Raw genomic sequence first — 21,685 nt, forward strand, 5'->3', positions numbered from 1 at the left:
GTGTATTTGGGCAATGATCGTTTGCAGTTTGAATTCTAGGTATATATCTGAGTTGATTCAGTAGGGGACTCTATGAGACATGCATATTGCATATGCCTGTTGGATATGTTTCCTAGTATATATTTTTTGATTGTCTTGTGAGATTTTTTTGTTTAATTTATACTCGCTGACATATCAGCTTTCGTAGTTGAAGCATATAGACATCCGATTACACTAATACTGTCACTGGGAATGATATACATAATTTTGGTAATGAGGCATGATATTTTATCTTGTTGTGTATGGAGAAGTCTTATACTATTATATTATATAAACATTTTCTATTTTTTTAAACTGAAGGGCTGATAACTTTAGTAAAAAATCATTCATTGAAAGATAGAAAGACTACTGTATATTTCATTGATTCAAGAGTGCTGACTACACAATTCCTGCAGAAGATTATGCTTTTCAGCATCAAGAAAGTGTTGAAGGTTTGGAACCCTAGTGACCAGTCCTTCCTACTTCCCTTGTGTGAGACAGAGGCTAGGACATATAGAATATGCCTTGAGGCTTTACAAGCTAGCTGCATGGTCCAGTCCTTGGTAAGATATATCATATAGAAATGATCTAATGATAATGATGATGATTATTATCCATTAATTACAGTGTCTGTACTTGGCAGCAGGAATTTTCACTGAGAATGAGCAAGTCCTGTTTTCTGTGGGCATTCATATCCCCATACAAGAAACAACATAGAGTGGTGCAGAAGTTTAACATTACACCATGCTACTTTTAACATAAAAAGGAGTCAGCCTATCCCCACAAGTAATAGTTATACACAAGTAAATCTGTCAAAGTACACAAATTCCTGTTATTACATGCATTGCTCCAGAAGATGCTTTTCTATGATGCTGTGAACTTTGAGATGACTGACCAAATATGCCTCAGAGCATGTTGATGGCACATAAAACCACAGTTAAAACCATCATGCACATTGCCTAAATACCATGCTGAGCTATGACTTGTGATTTCATCCAGTTGACAAATAAAATAGCTGTTTAGAGAATATCACATTTTGGCCTGGCATACTTGTACTTTCTATCTAATCTTCTCTTCCTGCTTTATTTGAAGTGTCCAGCATCGTACTGTCTTTTGGAAACCAGAATATGGTGCTCTTAACCATATTATGTCTGTACAATTAATTCTATATATTCCAACATTATAGGCTATTATGCAGAAAGACATGAATGTTATAGAATACGCTCAAGGATAACTGTTTCTGAATTTGCTCCTGTTTTCCTCATATCTAAACCTTACTTTCTATACAGTATAGTTAGAAAGCTGAGTACATATTATTTATAGATTTAAGTTCTTTTAATTTCAGCAGTACGTAAATGCTGTCCATGCCTATCAAGTGTCCAGATTTTTGCTGAATGTCCTGACGTTTTGATCTATTCCACATACAACTTGTGGGCTTCTGGCAAATCACTTAGGATTGAAGTACTTGAATAAAGACAGTTTCAAACCTCATGCATGTCCTTCTGGAAATACATGTTAACACAAAAGCTGTTATTCTAGCAACTTTAAAAGTTTGTAAGAGCAATCCTTAAAATCTGTCCCTACTTTTGGGCTGGTGTTGCTCAATGTTTTTGACTTTGTTGAGATTTATTGCAATAAGAGGTTGAGAGGTATAATGCTGTTGAGTGTCTACTCTTCACAAGTAATGTTTGAAAAAATGGTTGTGCTCAGTCAGCTTCCAGGTTAAGAAAGCAGGGATTCTTGTAAGCAGAATGAATGAAAAAAACAACCGATTAATGACCATATAGTATTAAAAGTCATCAGTGGTAGTGCTAACCACCCAGTGGTGTAAACCTTGGCTCTAGATGATTGTCACTGTTGAAGTGACACCCCAACCCCATGTGTAAAAATGGGAAAAAGGGGTTGTGACTGGATGGATAGACTGACAGGCAGAACTATCGCTGCTCGTATAACTCAACCATGGCAGCAAACATCCCCTCCCGTTTCCATTACAGAAGGGAGGTGCTGAGAGATAGTAATAGAGGGTATTGTGGAATGATTTTTTTAAATTGTTTCTCTCATCCCTATGTGTTTGCAAGATCGGTAACTCCATTTTCTCTACTTAGCCACAGCAGACAAGCCTTTGAAGCATCTTTAAGAGTCACAAATTATTCTGACGTGCTCTGCTTTGTTGCTGGGTGAGTCATTTACCATAAACCATACATTAATGCAAGTGGTTTCATAGTGAAAGTGACAGCATAGTTGGGAGGGTGGCCTAATGGTTAAGGTGTTTGCCTTACAAACACAAGGTACAGGGTTTGAATCTCACAGGGCATAACTGGCTAGACTTAAAATGGCTGCAAGAGCAGGTAGCCTAGTACTAGCCTATGAACCTATGAATGATTTTAAATATATTGGCCTGAGGAAGACCTTGGTATTATGTAAGTACAATGTCTTCTGCATTATTGTTATGTGCATTCAATGCCTTAGCACTTGACTAGTGCGTGAACATTAATTGCACAATGTACTGTTCTTTAAGTTTATGTGTAGAGAGCTTTTCTCCCGGGCTTCCACCAGAGGCTAGTGTGCCACCTTAGTTTTATTAACTTTTCTACGTGAATTTTAAGTCTACCGAAGTTGGTTTCCTTTTGCTGTTATAGCTAGTGTGTGGCAGTACAGCGTTTTGCCTGTGTACTACTTTGATTTTGTTGAACAAAACGCTTCTTTCAGTTGTTGACGGAGAGCGTGCAACAGTGGGAGCTAATAGTGTTTCTCGAGTTCCGGGAAGCATGTTGATGGACTCTTGTCATCTCGCACAGTGGATTAAGTGTAGCAGTGGCAAGTTTTCTATAATTCTTCTTTTTCAGGTATTGTAAAACTGCCTGAAAGTGCTTTCCATTTCTTTTCTAAATACATTTCAGTGAAAGGATTGCCGTTCTTTTTCTTGCATCGCTGGACTTGTAAACAGTTTGCTGCTGTGTAGCCTGCCATGGTTTTAATGTTCTGCAATGCGATTAATAGCTAAAACCTAATGCCAATCAGTTGCTTTGCAGAATTAAAAATGTTTTTTGTCATGTAGTATATGTGTTAACCTTATGGCTATTTTTGATGCCTTCTGGGCCTGCATGCTGATGATTTTCTATGTAAGAGTTAACAAAGTACAGCCAGCCAGGAACTAAAACTTGAAAACCACTTTATGACACCACAGTAGTTAAGCGCTTTTGTCACCATACCTGATAGTGGTGTAATAAAGTGGATTTCCAGATTTATTTTCTGGCTGGCTGTATTTTGGTAATGTGATTAAATTTGTAAATGGCTAGTATGCCAGTCATTGTCAGAAGTTCTGTGATGTTTGCTATAATGGCTCTTTGCACAGAATGTTCAGGTACAGGGTGCCAATCAGTTGCTTTGCAGAATTAAAAATGTTTTTGTCATGTAGTATATGTGTTAACCTTATGCCTATTTTTGATGCCTTCTGGGCCTGCATGCTGATGATTTTCTATGTAAGAGTTAACAAAGTACAGCCAGCCAGGAACTAAAACTTGAAAACCACTTTATGACACCACAATAGTTAAGCGCTTTTGTCACCATACCTGATAGTGGTGTAATAAAGTGGATTTCCAGTTTTATTTTCTGGCTGGCTGTATTTTGGTAATGTGATTAAATTTGTAAATGGCTAGTATGCCAGTCATTTTCAGAAGTTCTGTGATGTTTGCTATAATGGCTCTTTGCACAGAATGTTCGTTTTACGTTACTGCAGTTTAAATGGGAATTTGGGGTTGCTTTTCCTCCCTGGGATGGCAGGTTTACATTAAAGTATTTGTGTGTTACATGGGTCCTGCAGCGTTCCCTCATAGTGAATAGTGATATCAGCTTTACAGATTTTTGCTGAAGGAACAGATTTCTGCCTTATACTTTTGTCATAACCGTATATTTTGCATGATTAGTATTCTGGTCTTTGTCATAGGCGCTGTGATGCTTGCTATAATGGCTCTTTGCACAGGATGTACGTTTTCCGTACCTGCTGTTTAAATGGGAGTTTGGGGTTGCTTTTCCTCCCTGGATGGCATGTCAGATCTCAGATTTCTGCCTTATATATAATATAATTTCTGCCTTATACTGTTGTCATAACTGTATAGTTTTCAGTCAAATCACTTTTGGATTGAATGCAGAAACGTAGAGACACTTGAGTTTCAGATTTCATACCACACAGAAAACTCAAGCTAATGCATAACATTTCATTATGTCTGCTTTCTAAGTTTGCATGAGTGCTATTAAGAGTCATACTTATTTGGTGCTTTGTACAACTTTAGATTGTATGCCGTTTTTAGCATTGGTTTGTGAATGATTAAAATATTTTGACTTGCTATTCTCTCACACTTTTGGATTGCACGTGTGGAATAGTGAGCTAACAGCTTGTAAATCTGATTCCCCAGGGGTGCTATTTTTTTTGCCAGTTAGCACCGTCCTACATACCTCTCAACTGTTTAGATTTTCAAATGATGTTCAGATTTTTACCTCATATTTTTAGTCTGTTCTTCATACATAGGCATTTTTGGTGGCAACTTAGTGGCAAATTATTAAAGATTCAAGTTAGAAAATAATGACAGACATTTGAGTGGCAGACTGATTAAGCTTCAGATAATCCATACTAATGCAACACCTGTTATTCTAACAACTTAGTTTGTAAGAGTACTAATTCAATATTGTCCATATTTTGGGACCTTTGCTCCTTTTTATTTATGGCTTTCTCCAGATTTCTTGTTGTTGTACCTCAAAACCATTTATCTCAAGGATCAGGGATGAAGCCAAGCAGTTGCATTGGGCATAAGGATGCTGTCCCATATGTTCATCTTATAGACTGACTGCAGTGTGTGCTACTATACACACAATTTGATCACGTCATTGCATTTTTGGATACAAGAAATTTGTATCTGGACTAGACTAGTTACCGAACAGGTGGGAAACAAGAGCAAATGCAGGCTTTTAAACCATGTGCAACTAACAGTGGGTAAAACGGACTTCCAGCTTATAGCCTGCTACAGACCACCCTCCCAAACCCAGGAACCCCAGTCAGCCTTCCTGAGAACACTGGAAAATGTGAAAGTCTCTCCAAACACAATTTCATTGGGCGACTTCAACTACCCAAACATAGACTGGGAGCATTACTCTAGCTCCAACACCCTAGCCCAAAGGTTCCTAGAATTTATAAACTCAAATGCTATGGAACAACTTGTTACCACTCCCACAAGAGGGGAAAAAATGTCTATGCAAATTTGTGTATTTCGATATATATGTATGACACCCATTCACTTTCTGGTAATTTAGAGCAATTGACTGGTAGCTGATTTTGTAGTTGGAAATCCTGTTCTTTACCTTCAAAGCACTGAATGACTTGGTAACCTTTGGTTCAGTAATAGAAATGGAGTGTCTGAATAGTTGCTGCCAGCTGTTTCAATTTTAGCTTTGATTTTTGCATTCTGGTATAGAAATTAGATGTAACTGTGTAATTATGTAAAACTATAAAACACATTTGAACTAGAAAGCTTCCATAAAGCAGCTAGAACCTCTGAATTGGTAGATATACATTGAAATATAAAGTTCTTTGCTAGCAGCAACCTCTTCAGTAGTTACAGATATCTGTGAAATTATTCAGATGACTTCTAGCTATGCAGAGATTTCCTGTATGCATTTTGGAGAGAGGGCCTTCACCCTGACTTGAATAGATTTTTTGTGATTATAACAAAAGGTAATAAGTCTTGGACACTCATTTGAAAATGATCCGTTTTGACACAGACTGTCCATTCCTACCATCACAAGAAATAAACAAGTTCTCCAGATATTCTGAATGATTTAGTTTTGCCTAGAAGTTAGCCATGTTATTACTTGCTGACTACTACCTGCATGGAGCTAAGTTATATTTTGGGAATTTTTCTGGCCTTTGTCAGTAATGTGTGCAACTTGTGGGAGGAAGGGCTAAGTGTTATACTATTTTACTGGATTACTGTATTACATAACAGTTGCACAAGGTGATATAATGAGTACCTACTCAACAGGTTATGTGCAGCAATTATCACCTGTGTCTGAGCATGCATACCTTTCCAGTAATGAAAGTCAGGTCATTATCACCTTAGCAATAAGTCATTTACAATATAGCACGGAGTCATTATCACTTTTCAGGTAACACTATCAGGAGCTGTCACTGTTATTTATGTAAGTGCAACTCGTTATCACATTGATGAATGCACAAGGCATATTGTGTTTTTTTTCTCTGCTTCTAGTCACTGCAAGCCACCCCCTCCATTCTTCAACTACCTAGCCTCTGAAACCCCTTATTTTATATGGGAACACACCAAAACCACTGGATACACCACACAGAGGAATCCACAATGTAGAAAACTTCTTTAATGAAGAACTGGAACACACAAGCGCTTTCGCATAGTAACACTATGCTTCTTCAGGCCCTTATTTTATATATAATATCTATCTGTATGTGTGTGTGTGTGTGAATATGTGTGTGTGTGTGTGTGTGTGTGTGTGTGAATATGTGTGTGTGTATATATGTGTATATATATATATATATGTGTGTATATATGTGTATGTATATATATATATATATATATATATATATATATATATATATATATATATATATATATATATATATATATAGTGTGTGTGTATATATGTATATGTAATATATAATCTATATACACACAGACATATATCTGTATTTTCACTTAAAACATACAGATATAAGTATCCATTTTATTAATGTAGTTCATATCTTTGTGAATTATTGTAACTGACCAAATATATTGAAACAGTTGAATGTGTCATACTATCACTACATACTGCATGTGTTGCGTTTCAGCTGCCTCTGTGCAGGTGAGTAACATAATATTCTATACAATTGTGTTTTTCAGCTTTGCATTCACCCGACATCACACCCCTCAGTGAAGATGCCATCTGTTAAGAAGTTAACCGGCGTTCGTGGGCGAGGATACTGATTCTGACAGTAATACCAGTGGGTCGAAATGGAATTGGATCTTGATGCACAGCGTAAGCCAAACCAGAGTGAGGATGATGATTATGATGCCGATGATCATATTCCACTGGCACGTCTGCGAGAAGGCTATTACTGCTGATAAAGATGCCCCTGTCCCAGCGATTCCTGACAGACCCCTACCCTCTAACCCCGAGCTCACTACTCTTGATGTAACTGACCACGACAGTGAGGATGACATGCCACTAGCCCAGCTAAGGTATGATGGCACACACAATAGTGGTCAGCAACTTGAATCAGATTTTGACACAGAGGATGAATTGCCTCTATCTGAGTTACGGACGTGGCCCGAGTGACAGACCTTTGCAGTCCCAAGCCAGGCCTAGTGCTGAAGAGGAAGCGGATATGCTTCCTACTATACATGAGTTCAGGCGTAGTCTACAGCAGGTTTATTCAGATGGAGAAAGTCCACTGGATCTGAGCCGAAGTAGCTGCTTGTCAAGCAAGGATCTGAGTGTGCCGCAGTATGGAATTTGTGCGAGTACTCCACTCAGTAGTCAGTACAAACCAGTGGGTAATGTCACTGATCACAGGGTACCTTGCATTCAAAACTCTGGGAGGCAAATGAAAAAGGCACGGCGATCATGCCCACCACGAAACTTATCATGGGAGAAACGCCTATCACCAGTTCACATCGATGATTTTGTGTGTCCAGTCGGCCCAGTCACCAACCTGGACTCGGACAGCACAGAGGTGGACTTCCTCAATTTGATGTTCCCAGAGGAACTGTATTCACTTATTGCTGATGAAACTAACCGCTATGCTGCACAGAGGCAGGCTGCAGCAGGCAAGGTTGATAAGCGGTGGAGTCAGTTTGTCCTGGAGACATACGCACATTTCTAGGTGTCAGAATATACATGTCTATTGTACATGTTCCAAAATACAGGCAGTACTGGGAACGCACCATCTGTATGGTCATTTCCCCATAGCCGAGTACATGACCGGAGAGGTTTGAAAAATTCAGCAGTATTTTCACTGCAATGACAAAACCTCAGGCGACCACAGGGCTCTGTGGGTCATGACAAGCTCCATCATGTCTGGCCAATACTGGATGCCGTACTTCATGCATGTAGGACACAGTATAATGTGCATCGTGATGTGGCAGTAGATGAAGCCATGGTCGGCTTCCGTGGACGTCTGACATTTAGACAGTTTATGCCTGGCAAGCCGGAGAGGTATGGCATTAAGGTATGGGTGCTAGCTGACTCACATAATGGTTATGTGCATGAATTCCAGGTATACACTGGAAAGGCAGAGCAGACCACAGGCGTTGGACTGGCACACAGAGTTGTGGTCGACCTAACACGGGGCTGATTGGAAAGAAGCATCACATTTACTTTGACAACTACTTCTCCTCTGTCCCTCTGGCACAGCAACTGCTGCAGGACGGACTGTACTGCTGTGGAACCATGCGCACCAATAGGTCTGGATGGCCTGTAACATTCAACCGACAAGCCATTGGTAAAGCGCCTCGAGGGTTCTACAAGCAGCTGCAGAGTGGACCATTGCTTGCAACTGAATGGAAGGATAGCAACCCAGTATTTCTGCTGTCCACTAATAGTAACCCAACCTTGGCAGTCTCCAGCATACGCAGGAGACAGCACGATGGAACAAAGCTGCAGTGCCATGTCCACCAGTTGTAAACATGTACAACACATATATGAATGGGGTGGACCGAGCTGATCAGCTCAGGACGCAGTATCCAACTGCTCGAAGGCAAGGAAATGGTGGCTGTACTTGTTCTGGTTCCTATGGGATGTGGCCATAGTGAATGCTTACATTTTATTTCGTGAGAGTGCTAGCCACCGGCAGCTTTCACGTTCTGGCCGTTTATTGCGGCAAGCCAGTTACAGTTTAGAAGACACCTAGGCATGCACCTCCTGACCACCTACAAGAAGAGGAAAAGATGCATAGAGATTACCATCCCAGAGCCCATGACACGATTTGAAGAAGGCTCACACTTTCCAGTGAAATGGCGGAAGGCACGATGCAAAAACTGTGCCATCAAGGGAAAACGTGCTGAACCATCATGGGGATGCCCGACCTGCAAGATTAACCTATGCATGGAATGCTTTGGTGAGTACCATGGCCATAAGAGTCTAGCAGACTGCTGACAGCAGTAAGATGTGCAGAGCACACTATACATCAAAGTTGTGACCAGGCTGTTGGGTCCATTGCTGGATGGGCACATGTAAAGAGAAAAGGCAGAGGTAAGGCAGACTGCTGACACTGAAGGAGGTCATGAGACCATAGTGGTATCAGCAGTCTGAGTGGGCAGCCGGCACAGCTATGGGACACTACAGATAACCAACATCTGGAGCCCCATGCCTGTCCTTGGCATATTAGTGGAGCGGTCCTTACCCTGCTTTTTCTCTGTACATGTGCCCTGGCTGTGCACCCTTGTCAGTGTCCACCCATGCTTTATTTCAGATAAGGTAAGACTGTCTTCTGCTGTTCTGGGAGTCACTAGAAAGGGAGCAGCCGAAATCTTTATGCTGTCCCATCGCCGAATATTGTGCTGCTGGGTGCATCACAGGGGGCATACCCAGCCAGCGTGGATCTTGTGATCCACCGGGATCGCACTTGGGAACCTGGAGACTCTACAGCACGGTCCCATAGTGCTGCTGTCCTCGGTAAGCATGGGCTTGGGTGTGCCACTGTGATGTACTGCAAAAACATGCAAAAAGACACAGCCTGGGTCAGTCTTGGTCTTTTGACATTTTGCCTTGATGTAGCTCTCCACTCAGTCTCCCTCCCTTCAGGTGTAGTCAGTGTATTTAGGTCAGGACAACAGGGCTTACATTAGCTCCTCCCTTCTACTCATTGCAGAAAGAACACATGTAAATGGAAAAGGCAGAGGTAAAGCAGAGTGCCTCACCTGCTTTTCAGTGTACATGTGCTCTTTCTGTGCCCCCATGTCAGTTAGCAGCCAAGCCCTTCAGCACTAATGCCAGGAAGGTCCCTCTTCAATTTTGTTTTGCCAACTGCTCTTAGGTTGGTGGGTTCATCACAAGGGGCATACCCAGCCAGCATGGATCTTGTGATCCACCGGGATGGCATTTGGGAATCTGGAGACTCTACAGCACAGTCCCATAGTGCTGCTGTCCTCGGTAAGCATGGGCTTGGGTGTGCCACTGTGACGTACTGCAAAACATGCAAAAGACACAGCCTGGTTCAGTCTTGGTCTTTTGACATGTTGCCTTGATGTAGCTCTCCCCTCAGTCTCCTTCCCTTCCGGTAGGTCAGGACAGCAATTAGTGAGTTACTTCAGTCCCTCATCCCTTAGGTCCATTGCTGAATGGGCACATGTAAAGAGAAAAGGCAGAGGTAAGGCAGACTGCTGCCACTGAAGGAGGTCATGAGACCATAGTGGTATCAGCAGTCTGAGTGGGCAGCCGGCACAGCTATGGGACACTACAGATAACCAACATCTGGAGCCCCATGCCTGTCCTTGGCATATTAGTGGAGCGCGGTCCTTACCCTGCTTTTTCTCTTTACATGTGCCCTGGCTGTGCACCCTTGTCAGTGTCCACCCATGCTTTATTTCAGATAAGGTAAGACTGTCTTCTGCTGTTCTGGGAGTCACTGGAAAGGAGCAGCCAAAACCACGTTGTCCCATCGCCGAATATTGTGTTGCTGGGTGCATCACAGGGGCATACCAGCCAGCGTGGATCTTGTGATCCACCGGGATCGCTTGGGAACCTGGAGACTCTACAGCACGGTCCCATAGTGCTGCTGTCCTCGGTAAGCATGGGCTTGGGTGTGCCACTGTGATGTACTGCAAAAACATGCAAAAAGACACAGCCTGGGTCAGTCTTGGTCTTTTGACATTTTGCCTTGATGTAGCTCTCCACTCAGTCTCCCTCCCTTCAGGTGTAGTCAGTGTATTTAGGTCAGGACAACAGGGCTTACATTAGCTCCTCCCTTCTACTCATTGCAGAAAGAACACATGTAAATGGAAAGGCAGAGGTAAAGCAGAGTGCCTCACCTGCTTTTCAGTGTACATGTGCTCTTTCTGTGCCCCCATGTCAGTTAGCAGCCAAGCCCTTCAGCACTCATGCCAGGAAGGTCCCTCTTCAATTTTGTTTTGCCAACTGCTCTTAGGTTGGTGGGTTCATCACAAGGGGCATACCCAGCCAGCATGGATCTTGTGATCCACCGGGATGGCATTTGGGAATCTGGAGACTCTACAGCACAGTCCCATAGTGCTGCTGTCCTCGGTAAGCATGGGCTTGGGTGTGCCACTGTGACGTACTGCAAAACATGCAAAAGACACAGCCTGGTTCAGTCTTGGTCTTTTGACATGTTGCCTTGATGTAGCTCTCCCTCAGTCTCCTTCCCTTCCGGTAGGTCAGGACAGCAATTAGTGAGTTACTTCAGTCCCTCATCCCTTAGGTCCATTGCTGAATGGGCACATGTAAAGAGAAAAGGCAGAGGTAAGGCAGACTGCTGACACTGAAGGAGGTCATGAGACCATAGTGGTATCAGCAGTCTGAGTGGGCAGCCGGCACAGCTATGGGACACTACAGATAACCAACATCTGGAGCCCCATGCCTGTCCTTGGCATATTAGTGGAGGCGGTCCTTACCCTGCTTTTCTCTTTACATGTGCCCTGGCTGTGCACCCTTGTCAGTGTCCACCCATGCTTTATTTCAGATAAGGTAAGACTGTCTTCTGCTGTTCTGGGAGTCACTGGAAAGGAGCAGCCAAAACCTTACGTTGTCCCATCGCCGAATATTGTGTTGCTGGGTGCATCACAGGGCATACCAGCCAGCGTGGATCTTGTGATCCACCGGGATCGCACTTGGGAACCTGGAGACTCTACAGCACAGTCCCATAGTGCTGCTGTCCTCGGTAAGCATGGGCTTGGGTGTGCCACTGTGACGTACTGCAAAAACATGCAAAAGACACAGCCTGGTTCAGTCTTGGTCTTTTGACATGTTGCCTTGATGTAGCTCTCCCTCAGTCTCCTTCCCTTCCGGTAGGTCAGGACAGCAATTAGTGAGTTACTTCAGTCCCTCATCCCTTAGGTCCATTGCTGAATGGGCACATGTAAAGAGAAAAGGCAGAGGTAAGGCAGACTGCTGACACTGAAGGAGGTCATGAGACCATAGTGGTATCAGCAGTCTGAGTGGGCAGCCGGCACAGCTATGGGACACTACAGATAACCAACATCTGGAGCCCCATGCCTGTCCTTGGCATATTAGTGGAGCGGCGGTCCTTACCCTGCTTTTTCTCTTTACATGTGCCCTGGCTGTGCACCCTTGTCAGTGTCCACCCATGCTTTATTTCAGATAAGGTAAGACTGTCTTCTGCTGTTCTGGGAGTCACTGGAAAGGGAGCAGCCAAAAACCTTACGTTGTCCCATCGCCGAATATTGTGTTGCTGGGTGCATCACAGGGGGCATTACCTGCCCGCGTGGATCTTGTGATCCACCGGGATCGCATTTCTGGGAACCTGGAGACTCTACAGCACGGTCCCATAGTGCTGCTGTCCTCGGTAAGCATGGGCTTGGGTGTGCCACTGTGATGTACTGCAAAAACATGCAAAAAGACACAGCCTGGGTCAGTCTTGGTCTTTTGACATTTTGCCTTGATGTAGCTCTCCACTCAGTCTCCCTCCCTTCAGGTGTAGTCAGTGTATTTAGGTCAGGACAACAGGGCTTACATTAGCTCCTCCCTTCTACTCATTGCAGAAAGAACACATGTAAATGGAAAAGGCAGAGGTAAAGCAGAGTGCCTCACCTGCTTTTTCAGTGTACATGTGCTCTTTCTGTGCCCCCATGTCAGTTAGCAGCCAAGCCCTTCAGCACTAATGCCAGGAAGGTCCCTCTTCAATTTTGTTTTGCCAACTGCTCTTAGGTTGGTGGGTTCATCACAAGGGGCATACCCAGCCAGCATGGATCTTGTGATCCACCGGGATGGCATTTGGGAATCTGGAGACTCTACAGCACAGTCCCATAGTGCTGCTGTCCTCGGTAAGCATGGGCTTGGGTGTGCCACTGTGACGTACTGCAAAAACATGCAAAAAGACACAGCCTGGTTCAGTCTTGGTCTTTTGACATGTTGCCTTGATGTAGCTCTCCCCTCAGTCTCCTTCCCTTCCGGTAGGTCAGGACAGCAATTAGTGAGTTACTTCAGTCCCTCATCCCTTAGGTCCATTGCTGAATGGGCACATGTAAAGAGAAAAGGCAGAGGTAAGGCAGACTGCTGACACTGAAGGAGGTCATGAGACCATAGTGGTATCAGCAGTCTGAGTGGGCAGCCGGCACAGCTATGGGACACTACAGATAACCAACATCTGGAGCCCCATGCCTGTCCTTGGCATATTAGTGGAGCGGCGGTCCTTACCCTGCTTTTTCTCTTTACATGTGCCCTGGCTGTGCACCCTTGTCAGTGTCCACCCATGCTTTATTTCAGATAAGGTAAGACTGTCTTCTGCTGTTCTGGGAGTCACTGGAAAGGGAGCAGCCAAAAACCTTACGTTGTCCCATCGCCGAATATTGTGTTGCTGGGTGCATCACAGGGGGCATACCCAGCCAGCGTGGATCTTGTGATCCACCGGGATCGCACTTGGGAACCTGGAGACTCTACAGCACAGTCCCATAGTGCTGCTGTCCTCGGTAAGCATGGGCTTGGGTGTGCCACTGTGACGTACTGCAAAAACATGCAAAAAGACACAGCCTGGTTCAGTCTTGGTCTTTTGACATGTTGCCTTGATGTAGCTCTCCCCTCAGTCTCCTTCCCTTCCGGTAGGTCAGGACAGCAATTAGTGAGTTACTTCAGTCCCTCATCCCTTAGGTCCATTGCTGAATGGGCACATGTAAAGAGAAAAGGCAGAGGTAAGGCAGACTGCTGACACTGAAGGAGGTCATGAGACCATAGTGGTATCAGCAGTCTGAGTGGGCAGCCGGCACAGCTATGGGACACTACAGATAACCAACATCTGGAGCCCCATGCCTGTCCTTGGCATATTAGTGGAGCGGCGGTCCTTACCCTGCTTTTTCTCTTTACATGTGCCCTGGCTGTGCACCCTTGTCAGTGTCCACCCATGCTTTATTTCAGATAAGGTAAGACTGTCTTCTGCTGTTCTGGGAGTCACTGGAAAGGGAGCAGCCAAAAACCTTACGTTGTCCCATCGCCGAATATTGTGTTGCTGGGTGCATCACAGGGGGCATACCCAGCCAGCGTGGATCTTGTGATCCACCGGGATCGCACTTGGGAACCTGGAGACTCTACAGCACAGTCCCATAGTGCTGCTGTCCTCGATAAGCATGGGCTTGGGTGTGCCACTGTGATGTACTGCAAACATGCAAAAGACACAGCCTGGTTCAGTCTTGGTCTTTTGACATGTTGCCTTGATGTAGCTCTCACCTCAGTCTCCTTCCCTTCCGGTAGGTCAGGACAGCAATTAGTGAGTTACTTCAGTCCCTCATCCCTTAGGTCCATTGCTGAATGGGCACATGTAAAGAGAAAAGGCAGAGGTAAGGCAGACTGCTGCCACTGAAGGAGGTCATGAGACCATAGTGGTATCAGCAGTCTGAGTGGGCAGCCGGCACAGCTATGGGACACTACAGATAACCAACATCTGGAGCCCCATGCCTGTCCTTGGCATATTAGTGGAGCGGCGGTCCTTACCCTGCTTTTTCTCTTTACATGTGCCCTGGCTGTGCACCCTTGTCAGTGTCCACCCATGCTTTATTTCAGATAAGGTAAGACTGGAAGGGAAGATGTTCACTGGTTCAGAAGGGATGGCATTCACCTACCTGAGGAGGGCATTGCATTCTTCTTGACCAACCTCCACAATGGCGTGAGGAGAGCCCTGCATGATTGTGAGAAGAATGGAAAACACCCATGACCAAGCTGGACCAGTATAGTAAGTAAAACACTATTATGAAATGTGTTATGTAAAATTTATTTCTCTGAGCTTGGCAAATAACTGTTATGGAAATTATGATTTTTTTTTCATATTTTTGTAAATAACTTTGCAAGGGAGCATCTGAATGTGCAAAGTAATATCTCATTTTGAAGACAGTATTGCTGGTTCTAATATGGTAAAAGAATTGTGCCAGTATGTTTGACACATGTGCAGATATCAAAGTTTGTTTGAGACTTATGGTTATGGAAATTATAATTTTTTTCATATTTTGGTAAATAACTTTGCAAGGAGCATATGAATGTGCTAAGTAATACCTCATTTTGAAAAGATTATTTATAGTTCTAACATGGTAAAAGAATGGTACCTGTATGTTGTACTCATAGGCAGATAACAGAGTTTGTTTCTGACTTAGGTTATGGAAATTATGATTTTTTTCATATTTTGGTAAATAACGTGGCAAGGGAGCATCTGAATGTGCCAAGTAATATCTCATTTTGAAGACAGTATTGCTGGTTCTAATATGGTAAAAGAATTGTGCCAGTATGTTTGACACATGTGCAGAAATCAAAGTTTGTTTGAGACTTATGGTTATGGAAATTATGATTTTTTTCATATTTTGGTAAATAACTTTGCAAGGGAGCATCTGAATGTGCCAAGTAATATCTCATTTTGAAGACAGTATTGCTGGTTCTAATATGGTAAAAGAATTGTGCCAGTATGTTTGACACATGTGCAGATATCAAAGTTTGTTTGAGACTTATGGTTATGGAAATTATAATTTTTTTCATATTTTGGTAAATAACTTTGCAAGGGAGCATATGAATGTGCTAAGTAATACCTCATTTTGAAAAGATTATTTATAGTTCTAACATGGTAAAAGAATGGTACCTGTATGTTGTACTCATAGGCAGATAACAGAGTTTGTTTCTGACTTAGGTTATGGAATTTATGATTTTTTTCATATTTTGGTAAATAACTTTGCAAGGGAGCATCTGAATGTGCCAAGTAATATCTCATTTTAAAGACTGTATTGCTGGTTCTAATATGGTAAAGAGTTGTGCCAGTATGTTTGACACATGTGCAGAAATCAAAGTTTGTTTGAGACTTATGGTTATGGAAATTATGATTTTTTTTCATATTTTGGTAAATAACTTTGCAAGGGAGCATATGAATGTGCTAAGTAATACCTCATTTTGAAAAGATTATTTATAGTTCTAACATGGTAAAAGAATGGTACCTGTATGTTGTACTCATAGGCAGATATCAAAGTTTGTTTCTGACTTAGGTTATGGAAATTATGATTTTTTTCATATTTTGGTAAATAACTTTGCAAGGGAGCACCACATTGTGTGAAGTAATGCATCATTTTGAAGACAGTGTTACTCCTTACAACATGGTAAAATAACTGTGTCTAGGCACTGTACACACGTACAGATATTACAGTTTGTTTAGTCTTGTACAAATATGAAAATTATACATTTACAATACTTCTCATTATTATGCCCATATCTTTGCTTGGGAGCATGGTAATCACACAAATGATGCGTCATTTTGAAGCTGACATTCAGATGCACAACTTCTACACTGATATGTAGGCTCTGTCTGTTACAGGTGATGAGATATTATGCTTTGTTTATTTATCAATTATGAGAAATAATATACTAATCATATTTCTGTGAATATCTCATGAAAGGAGTGTCACACAGTTATGGTTAAAGTATCATTTTAAAGCTGACATTCATACTAACAAATTAAATTCAAATTGTATGGGTCTGCATGGTACATAGACCAAGATATTGTGCTTTGCTTTTCCAAAAATTAAAAAAGTTGAACAATATCAGCATTCCTTGCCAAATATTTCATTATGACTTTGATATGCACTATCAACATTTACACTGTTGGAAAGGTCAGTGTCTGCTTAACAACTTTCGCGTTTACACTTTTAGTCTAGCTCTTATAGTTAAAGAGTTATGAGCATTTGTTTTCTGTATAGTATTACAAATGGATTTTCTGAAAATGAGCTCAGGCTGCTCTGTTGTCCCTATGGTGGAATTCAGCAGGCAGCTTTCCCTGAGCTGCTTTGGAGTGAATGAGTTAACCGGGCAGCATATGGCATCTGTTTGAGCCCTTTGATCCTCTTGGTGAGGTACTTTTGGGGTCTTTCCAGTTGCCGCAGGTGTCTGGTAAGGTACATCCCAAAAGGGGCATTGTACTCAATTATGGGCCTGATGAAGGATGAGTAAAGAGACACGATGACTTCCCCTGATTTAGATGTGAATCCCTTCATGATTAGGTGGGCTATTATAAAATGTTTTTCTAACCACTTTGGCCACGTGGTTTTCAAATGAGAGATTGCCATCAACTTTGGTCCCCAGGTCCCTAATTACTACTTCCGTACTTAATGGATTACCACCTATGTGGTAATTTGTGGGCACTTTGTTTTTGCCAAAGGGGATGACCATACTCTTTTTGGCGTTTAGCTTGAGGCCATGGCTCTGGCACCAGTTGTCTGTTTCTATGAGGCCCTTTTGTAGGATGCTTGTGTCGGCTGGAGAGTCTATTATGGCGCCTAGTTTGCAGTCATCTGCGAACTTGGTCATCCACAGTCCTTCCATGTTGGCCTGTACCTCCGAGAAATATATACCGAACAAGAGAGGTCCCATGACTGAGCCTTGTGGGACACCACTTGTAACTGGTTTGGAGTCTGACATGGCTCCAGCAATTCTAACCATGTGGGTTCTGTCCTTGAGCCAGTTTACAACCCATCTAGTGACATAGGAGTTTATATTTAAGCTGGTGAGCTTATCTATAATGCCCGAGGTGGGGTATTGTATGGAAGGCTTTTGCGAGGTCCAGGTAGGCTGTGTGGACCACCTTCCCCTCGTCAATGGCCTTGGTGACTGTTTCAAAGAAATCAACCAGGTTTAAGAGGCAGGATCTCCCCTTAACAAAGCCGAACTGGGTAGGATCCAGTGTCTTTATTTATGAGGTCCATGATGATCCTTTCCATAGCTTTGCAGACCAGGCTAGTCAGGCTTATGGGGCGATAGTTTCCAGGATCTGTTGAGGCACCACCTTTGTGGAGAGGGACCACTGTTGCTGTATGCCACTCTTTGGGTACATATCCTGTAGTAAGGCTGAGATTGAACAGTAGTTTTATGTTTGGGTTTAGCTCTTCTTGGAGTTCATGTAGGACGCAGCCCGGGTCATCATCTGGTCCCATTGATGCTGTGTTTTTTGCTTTGGAGAGGGCGGCTCTTACCTGAGCATCTGAGATGTCAGGGGGGCAGCACTCTGCTGGGATAGATATTTACTCTTTTGGTGGGGGGGGGGGGAGGTTTGCACTGAACCTGTCAGCTAGGATGTTGGCAATGTCTGTGGGTTCGGTTTATTTTTTTGTCATTTTGGACTAATTCTGAGCATATCTGTGAATTCCCACCCAGGTTCCTAACATAACTAAAGAAAGCCTTGTGATTATCCTTAGTGTCCTGTGCAATTTTTCTCTCGAAGCTGGCCTTAGACGATTTTATGAGTGCCCATAGTTTTTTGCTAATATTGATCAGCGATGCCTTCCCTTTTTGGGATTTTGCTCTATCATGTAGTAGCTTCCTCCTCCTATTGTATAGTTTGTTTATGGCTGGGGTCCACCAGACAGGACGCCTGCCTTTGGAGGATTGGGTCTTGGTTTTATTTGGGATTGCATGATCCATGCATTCCTGAAGGTGTTCATAGAATGCGTTTGTAAAGGATTCTGCGGTCTGGGCCGTATTTTCCACAGGCCCGGGGGCTTTGAAGGATTCCACCTCTGTTTTGAGGAGTGTGAAATTTGCTTTAGAGAAGTTTTTCACTGTGGTTTTCTGGGCAGGGGGTGGGGTCGGGATGTGAATATTCTGTGAGATTAGTTTATGGTCTGATCTTACCAGTGAGGGATACACTTCTGATCTGGAGCATAGAGCCCCCATGTTGGTGATGATCAGGCCCAGTATGATTTCCCCTCTTGTGGGAGTGGTAACACGTTGTTCCATAGCATTTGAGTTTATAAATTCTAGGAACCTTTGGGCTAGGGTGTTGGAGCTAGAGTAATGCTCTCAGTCTATGTTTGGGTAGTTGAAGTCGCCCAATATAATGGTGTTTGGAGAGACCTTCATATTTTCCAGTGTTCTCAGGAAGGCCGAGTGGGGTTCCTGGGTTTGGGAGGGTGGTCTGTAACAGGCTGTAAACTGGAAGGCAGTTTTACCCACTGTTAGTTGCACATGGAATAGTCTCTGATGCTTCGTGCTGTGCCACCAACCTGGAGGTGTGGGTATCTTTGACGAATTTTGATACTCCCCCTTCTTTTGTGGTTCATTCCAAGTTTTGGGGCCGAAAAGCATGGTATGAGGTATAACCTGGTAGTGCTGGGGTGCTCTCGGGAGCCTTGAACCAGGTTTCTGTTACTGCACAGATATTGATGTTCTCCATTCTAAGGGGAGTTTCGAGTGCGTGCATCTTGAGGTTTAGACTTCTGGCATTGAGTAGCATTACTCTTAGTTTCTTATCCCTTGTGATACCTATGGAGGTGGGTTTGTCTTTTGAGCCTTGCCTAAAAAAGGCACTATGGGGGTGGCAAGATCCTTTGCCAATATCCGAAAGCCCAGGGGTGACAAGTGCAAGCCGTCCCTAGCGAAGCATCGTGGCTTGTCGAGCATGTCATCCCAGGCTGACAGGCATTTGATCCCCTTTGAATAACACCAATACTTGAACTGCTGGTTAAGCACAGTAATTGAGGCTTCCTCCTGATCTACCTTTCAAGTATCTGTATATATTTGTATGTATATATGTGTGTGTGTGTGTGTGTATATATATATATATATATATATATATATATATATATATATATATATATGATATAGATATATATAGATATATAGATATAGATATATATGATATAGATATATATAGATATATAGATATAGATATATATAGATATATAGATATAGATATATATAGATATATATATATATGGTTTACTATCATAATTTCGAATGAAACTCTGTCGACTGCACTATGTTTGACAATGGAAAGTCTAACACTGCAATGTCGAAATTCAAAAGCAAGCCTAGGAACGGGTTTTAACATGGGTCAAGATAGGGGTCCACTGCTATTGCCAAACTACAAACCTCACCCCTATCTCCACCCATGTTAAAACCCATTCCTAGGCTTGCTTTTGAAGTTCAACATTGCTGTGTTCGACTTTCCGTTGTTGAACATAGTGCGGTCGATCAAGTTTCATTCGAAGTTATGATAGGAAACCATATACATATATCTATAATACACACACGTGCATATGTTTTTTGCATATTTCTATATCCTTTCTGCAACCTAGATCTGAGGTAACAGAGGTTGGGATTCTTGTAGAGGTAAAGCTTGTGTTTTTGGCTGGAGCGAGCTGTAGTAATGGCTAAGTCTGTTCCGATATTGGAACTGAAACCATCTGTCAAGAATGAATGAAGATTTCACACCACAGATGGAACATTATGGTAAGTGCATAACTTCTTTTTTCCTTTACTTCCACATAGGTGTGGAACATTTCACAGTACAAATTTGTTTTAGAAGTATACTGTTCACTGTACATGCCCGTAAACTTCTGAATAACATTCCCAACAATATAATGTTTAGTTCAGGAGCCGCTTTCACTGAAACTCAGCTTTATGATCAGTCGCACTAAAGAATGTTGTTCAGTTCAAATGTAACTTGGTTACACCTATAATCTTTTTGTTCTTATGACTTGTGTATAACTAACTTGGTTCTATGCTTTTTTTTTTGTCAGAAGTATGAGACCAGAAATATAACAGACAATTCCAAAGAAAAAATTGCTAATGTAGAAACTTACAATTATACCTTTAAATTTATTTTGCAAGAGGCTGTACCCTCTCTACTTTTATATGCTGACTTTGAAGCAACTCGGAGAAGGAAGATACTTTTGAGATAATGCAGTTTTGGAGTTTGTTTATAGTCCCCTTTGAAGTTAAATTTTAGCTGTTTTAAGGCTGTTCTTAACATCTTTGGACTTAAACATAAATAAATCACTGGGTGCTATGATAAATATGGATTACCTGTTTTGACTATAGTTTGTATTAAGTCCAGTTTAAGGTGGTATGGATTTCACTGTAAAAACTGAGGAGTCTGAACTACAGTTTGCTCTCTCAGAAATGTCATGTATTGTGATAACACATTTTTCTCTATAATAAGGATTTTGCATTACTTTTCTATTACATTATGCTACTTGTGTTTATGTGCACTCTGGCTGGAAATAGTCTAGCTGCTGCTTAGTTAAATAACTAACTAAATGAAATAAACTACCTGGTATAAGTATAAAATTATATATATATATATATTTTTTTAACTAATAGGAAGGCCGAGAACCAGATTACTCTGAATACAAGGAATTCAAGTTGACGGTTGAGAACCTTGGATACCAAATGCTGATGAAGATGGGCTGGAAAGAAGGAGAAGGACTTGGCAGTGATGGACAGGGCATTACTGCACCTGTAAATAAGTAAGAGTTTTGTTTTTCAGAGTTGTTAATACTGAATAACGTTAGTGTTTCTGAAATGTATTCCAAGGGTCCTGGATGTTATATCAGTTAAGTAATTTAATTTTCTTTATATATATATATATATATATATATTTTTTTTTTTTTTTTTTTTTGAGTAGAGCTTTTCAGTTTTTTGCCATTTTAGACTGTGTATATGTGGTACACAG

General features: G+C 42.2%; 1 protein-coding gene across 1 annotated transcript in view; it reads left to right on the forward strand.

Annotated features, from left to right (window-relative positions):
• Positions 1-21,483, forward strand: part of SUGP1 (SURP and G-patch domain containing 1) — a 397,363-nt gene extending 375,880 nt beyond the window's left edge. Inside the window, exon 9 of the mRNA XM_044054782.1 lies at positions 21,334-21,483. Coding sequence (XP_043910717.1) covers positions 21,334-21,483 — 150 coding nt within the window. The remainder of the gene's footprint in view (positions 1-21,333) is intronic.
• The last annotated feature ends 202 nt before the right edge of the window (positions 21,484-21,685 follow it).

The sequence above is a fragment of the Protopterus annectens genome, chromosome 13.part0 (genome assembly GCF_019279795.1).
Source record: "Protopterus annectens isolate FY-2018-M chromosome 13.part0, PAN1.0, whole genome shotgun sequence".
NCBI classification, from domain to species: Eukaryota; Metazoa; Chordata; order Ceratodontiformes; family Protopteridae; genus Protopterus; species Protopterus annectens.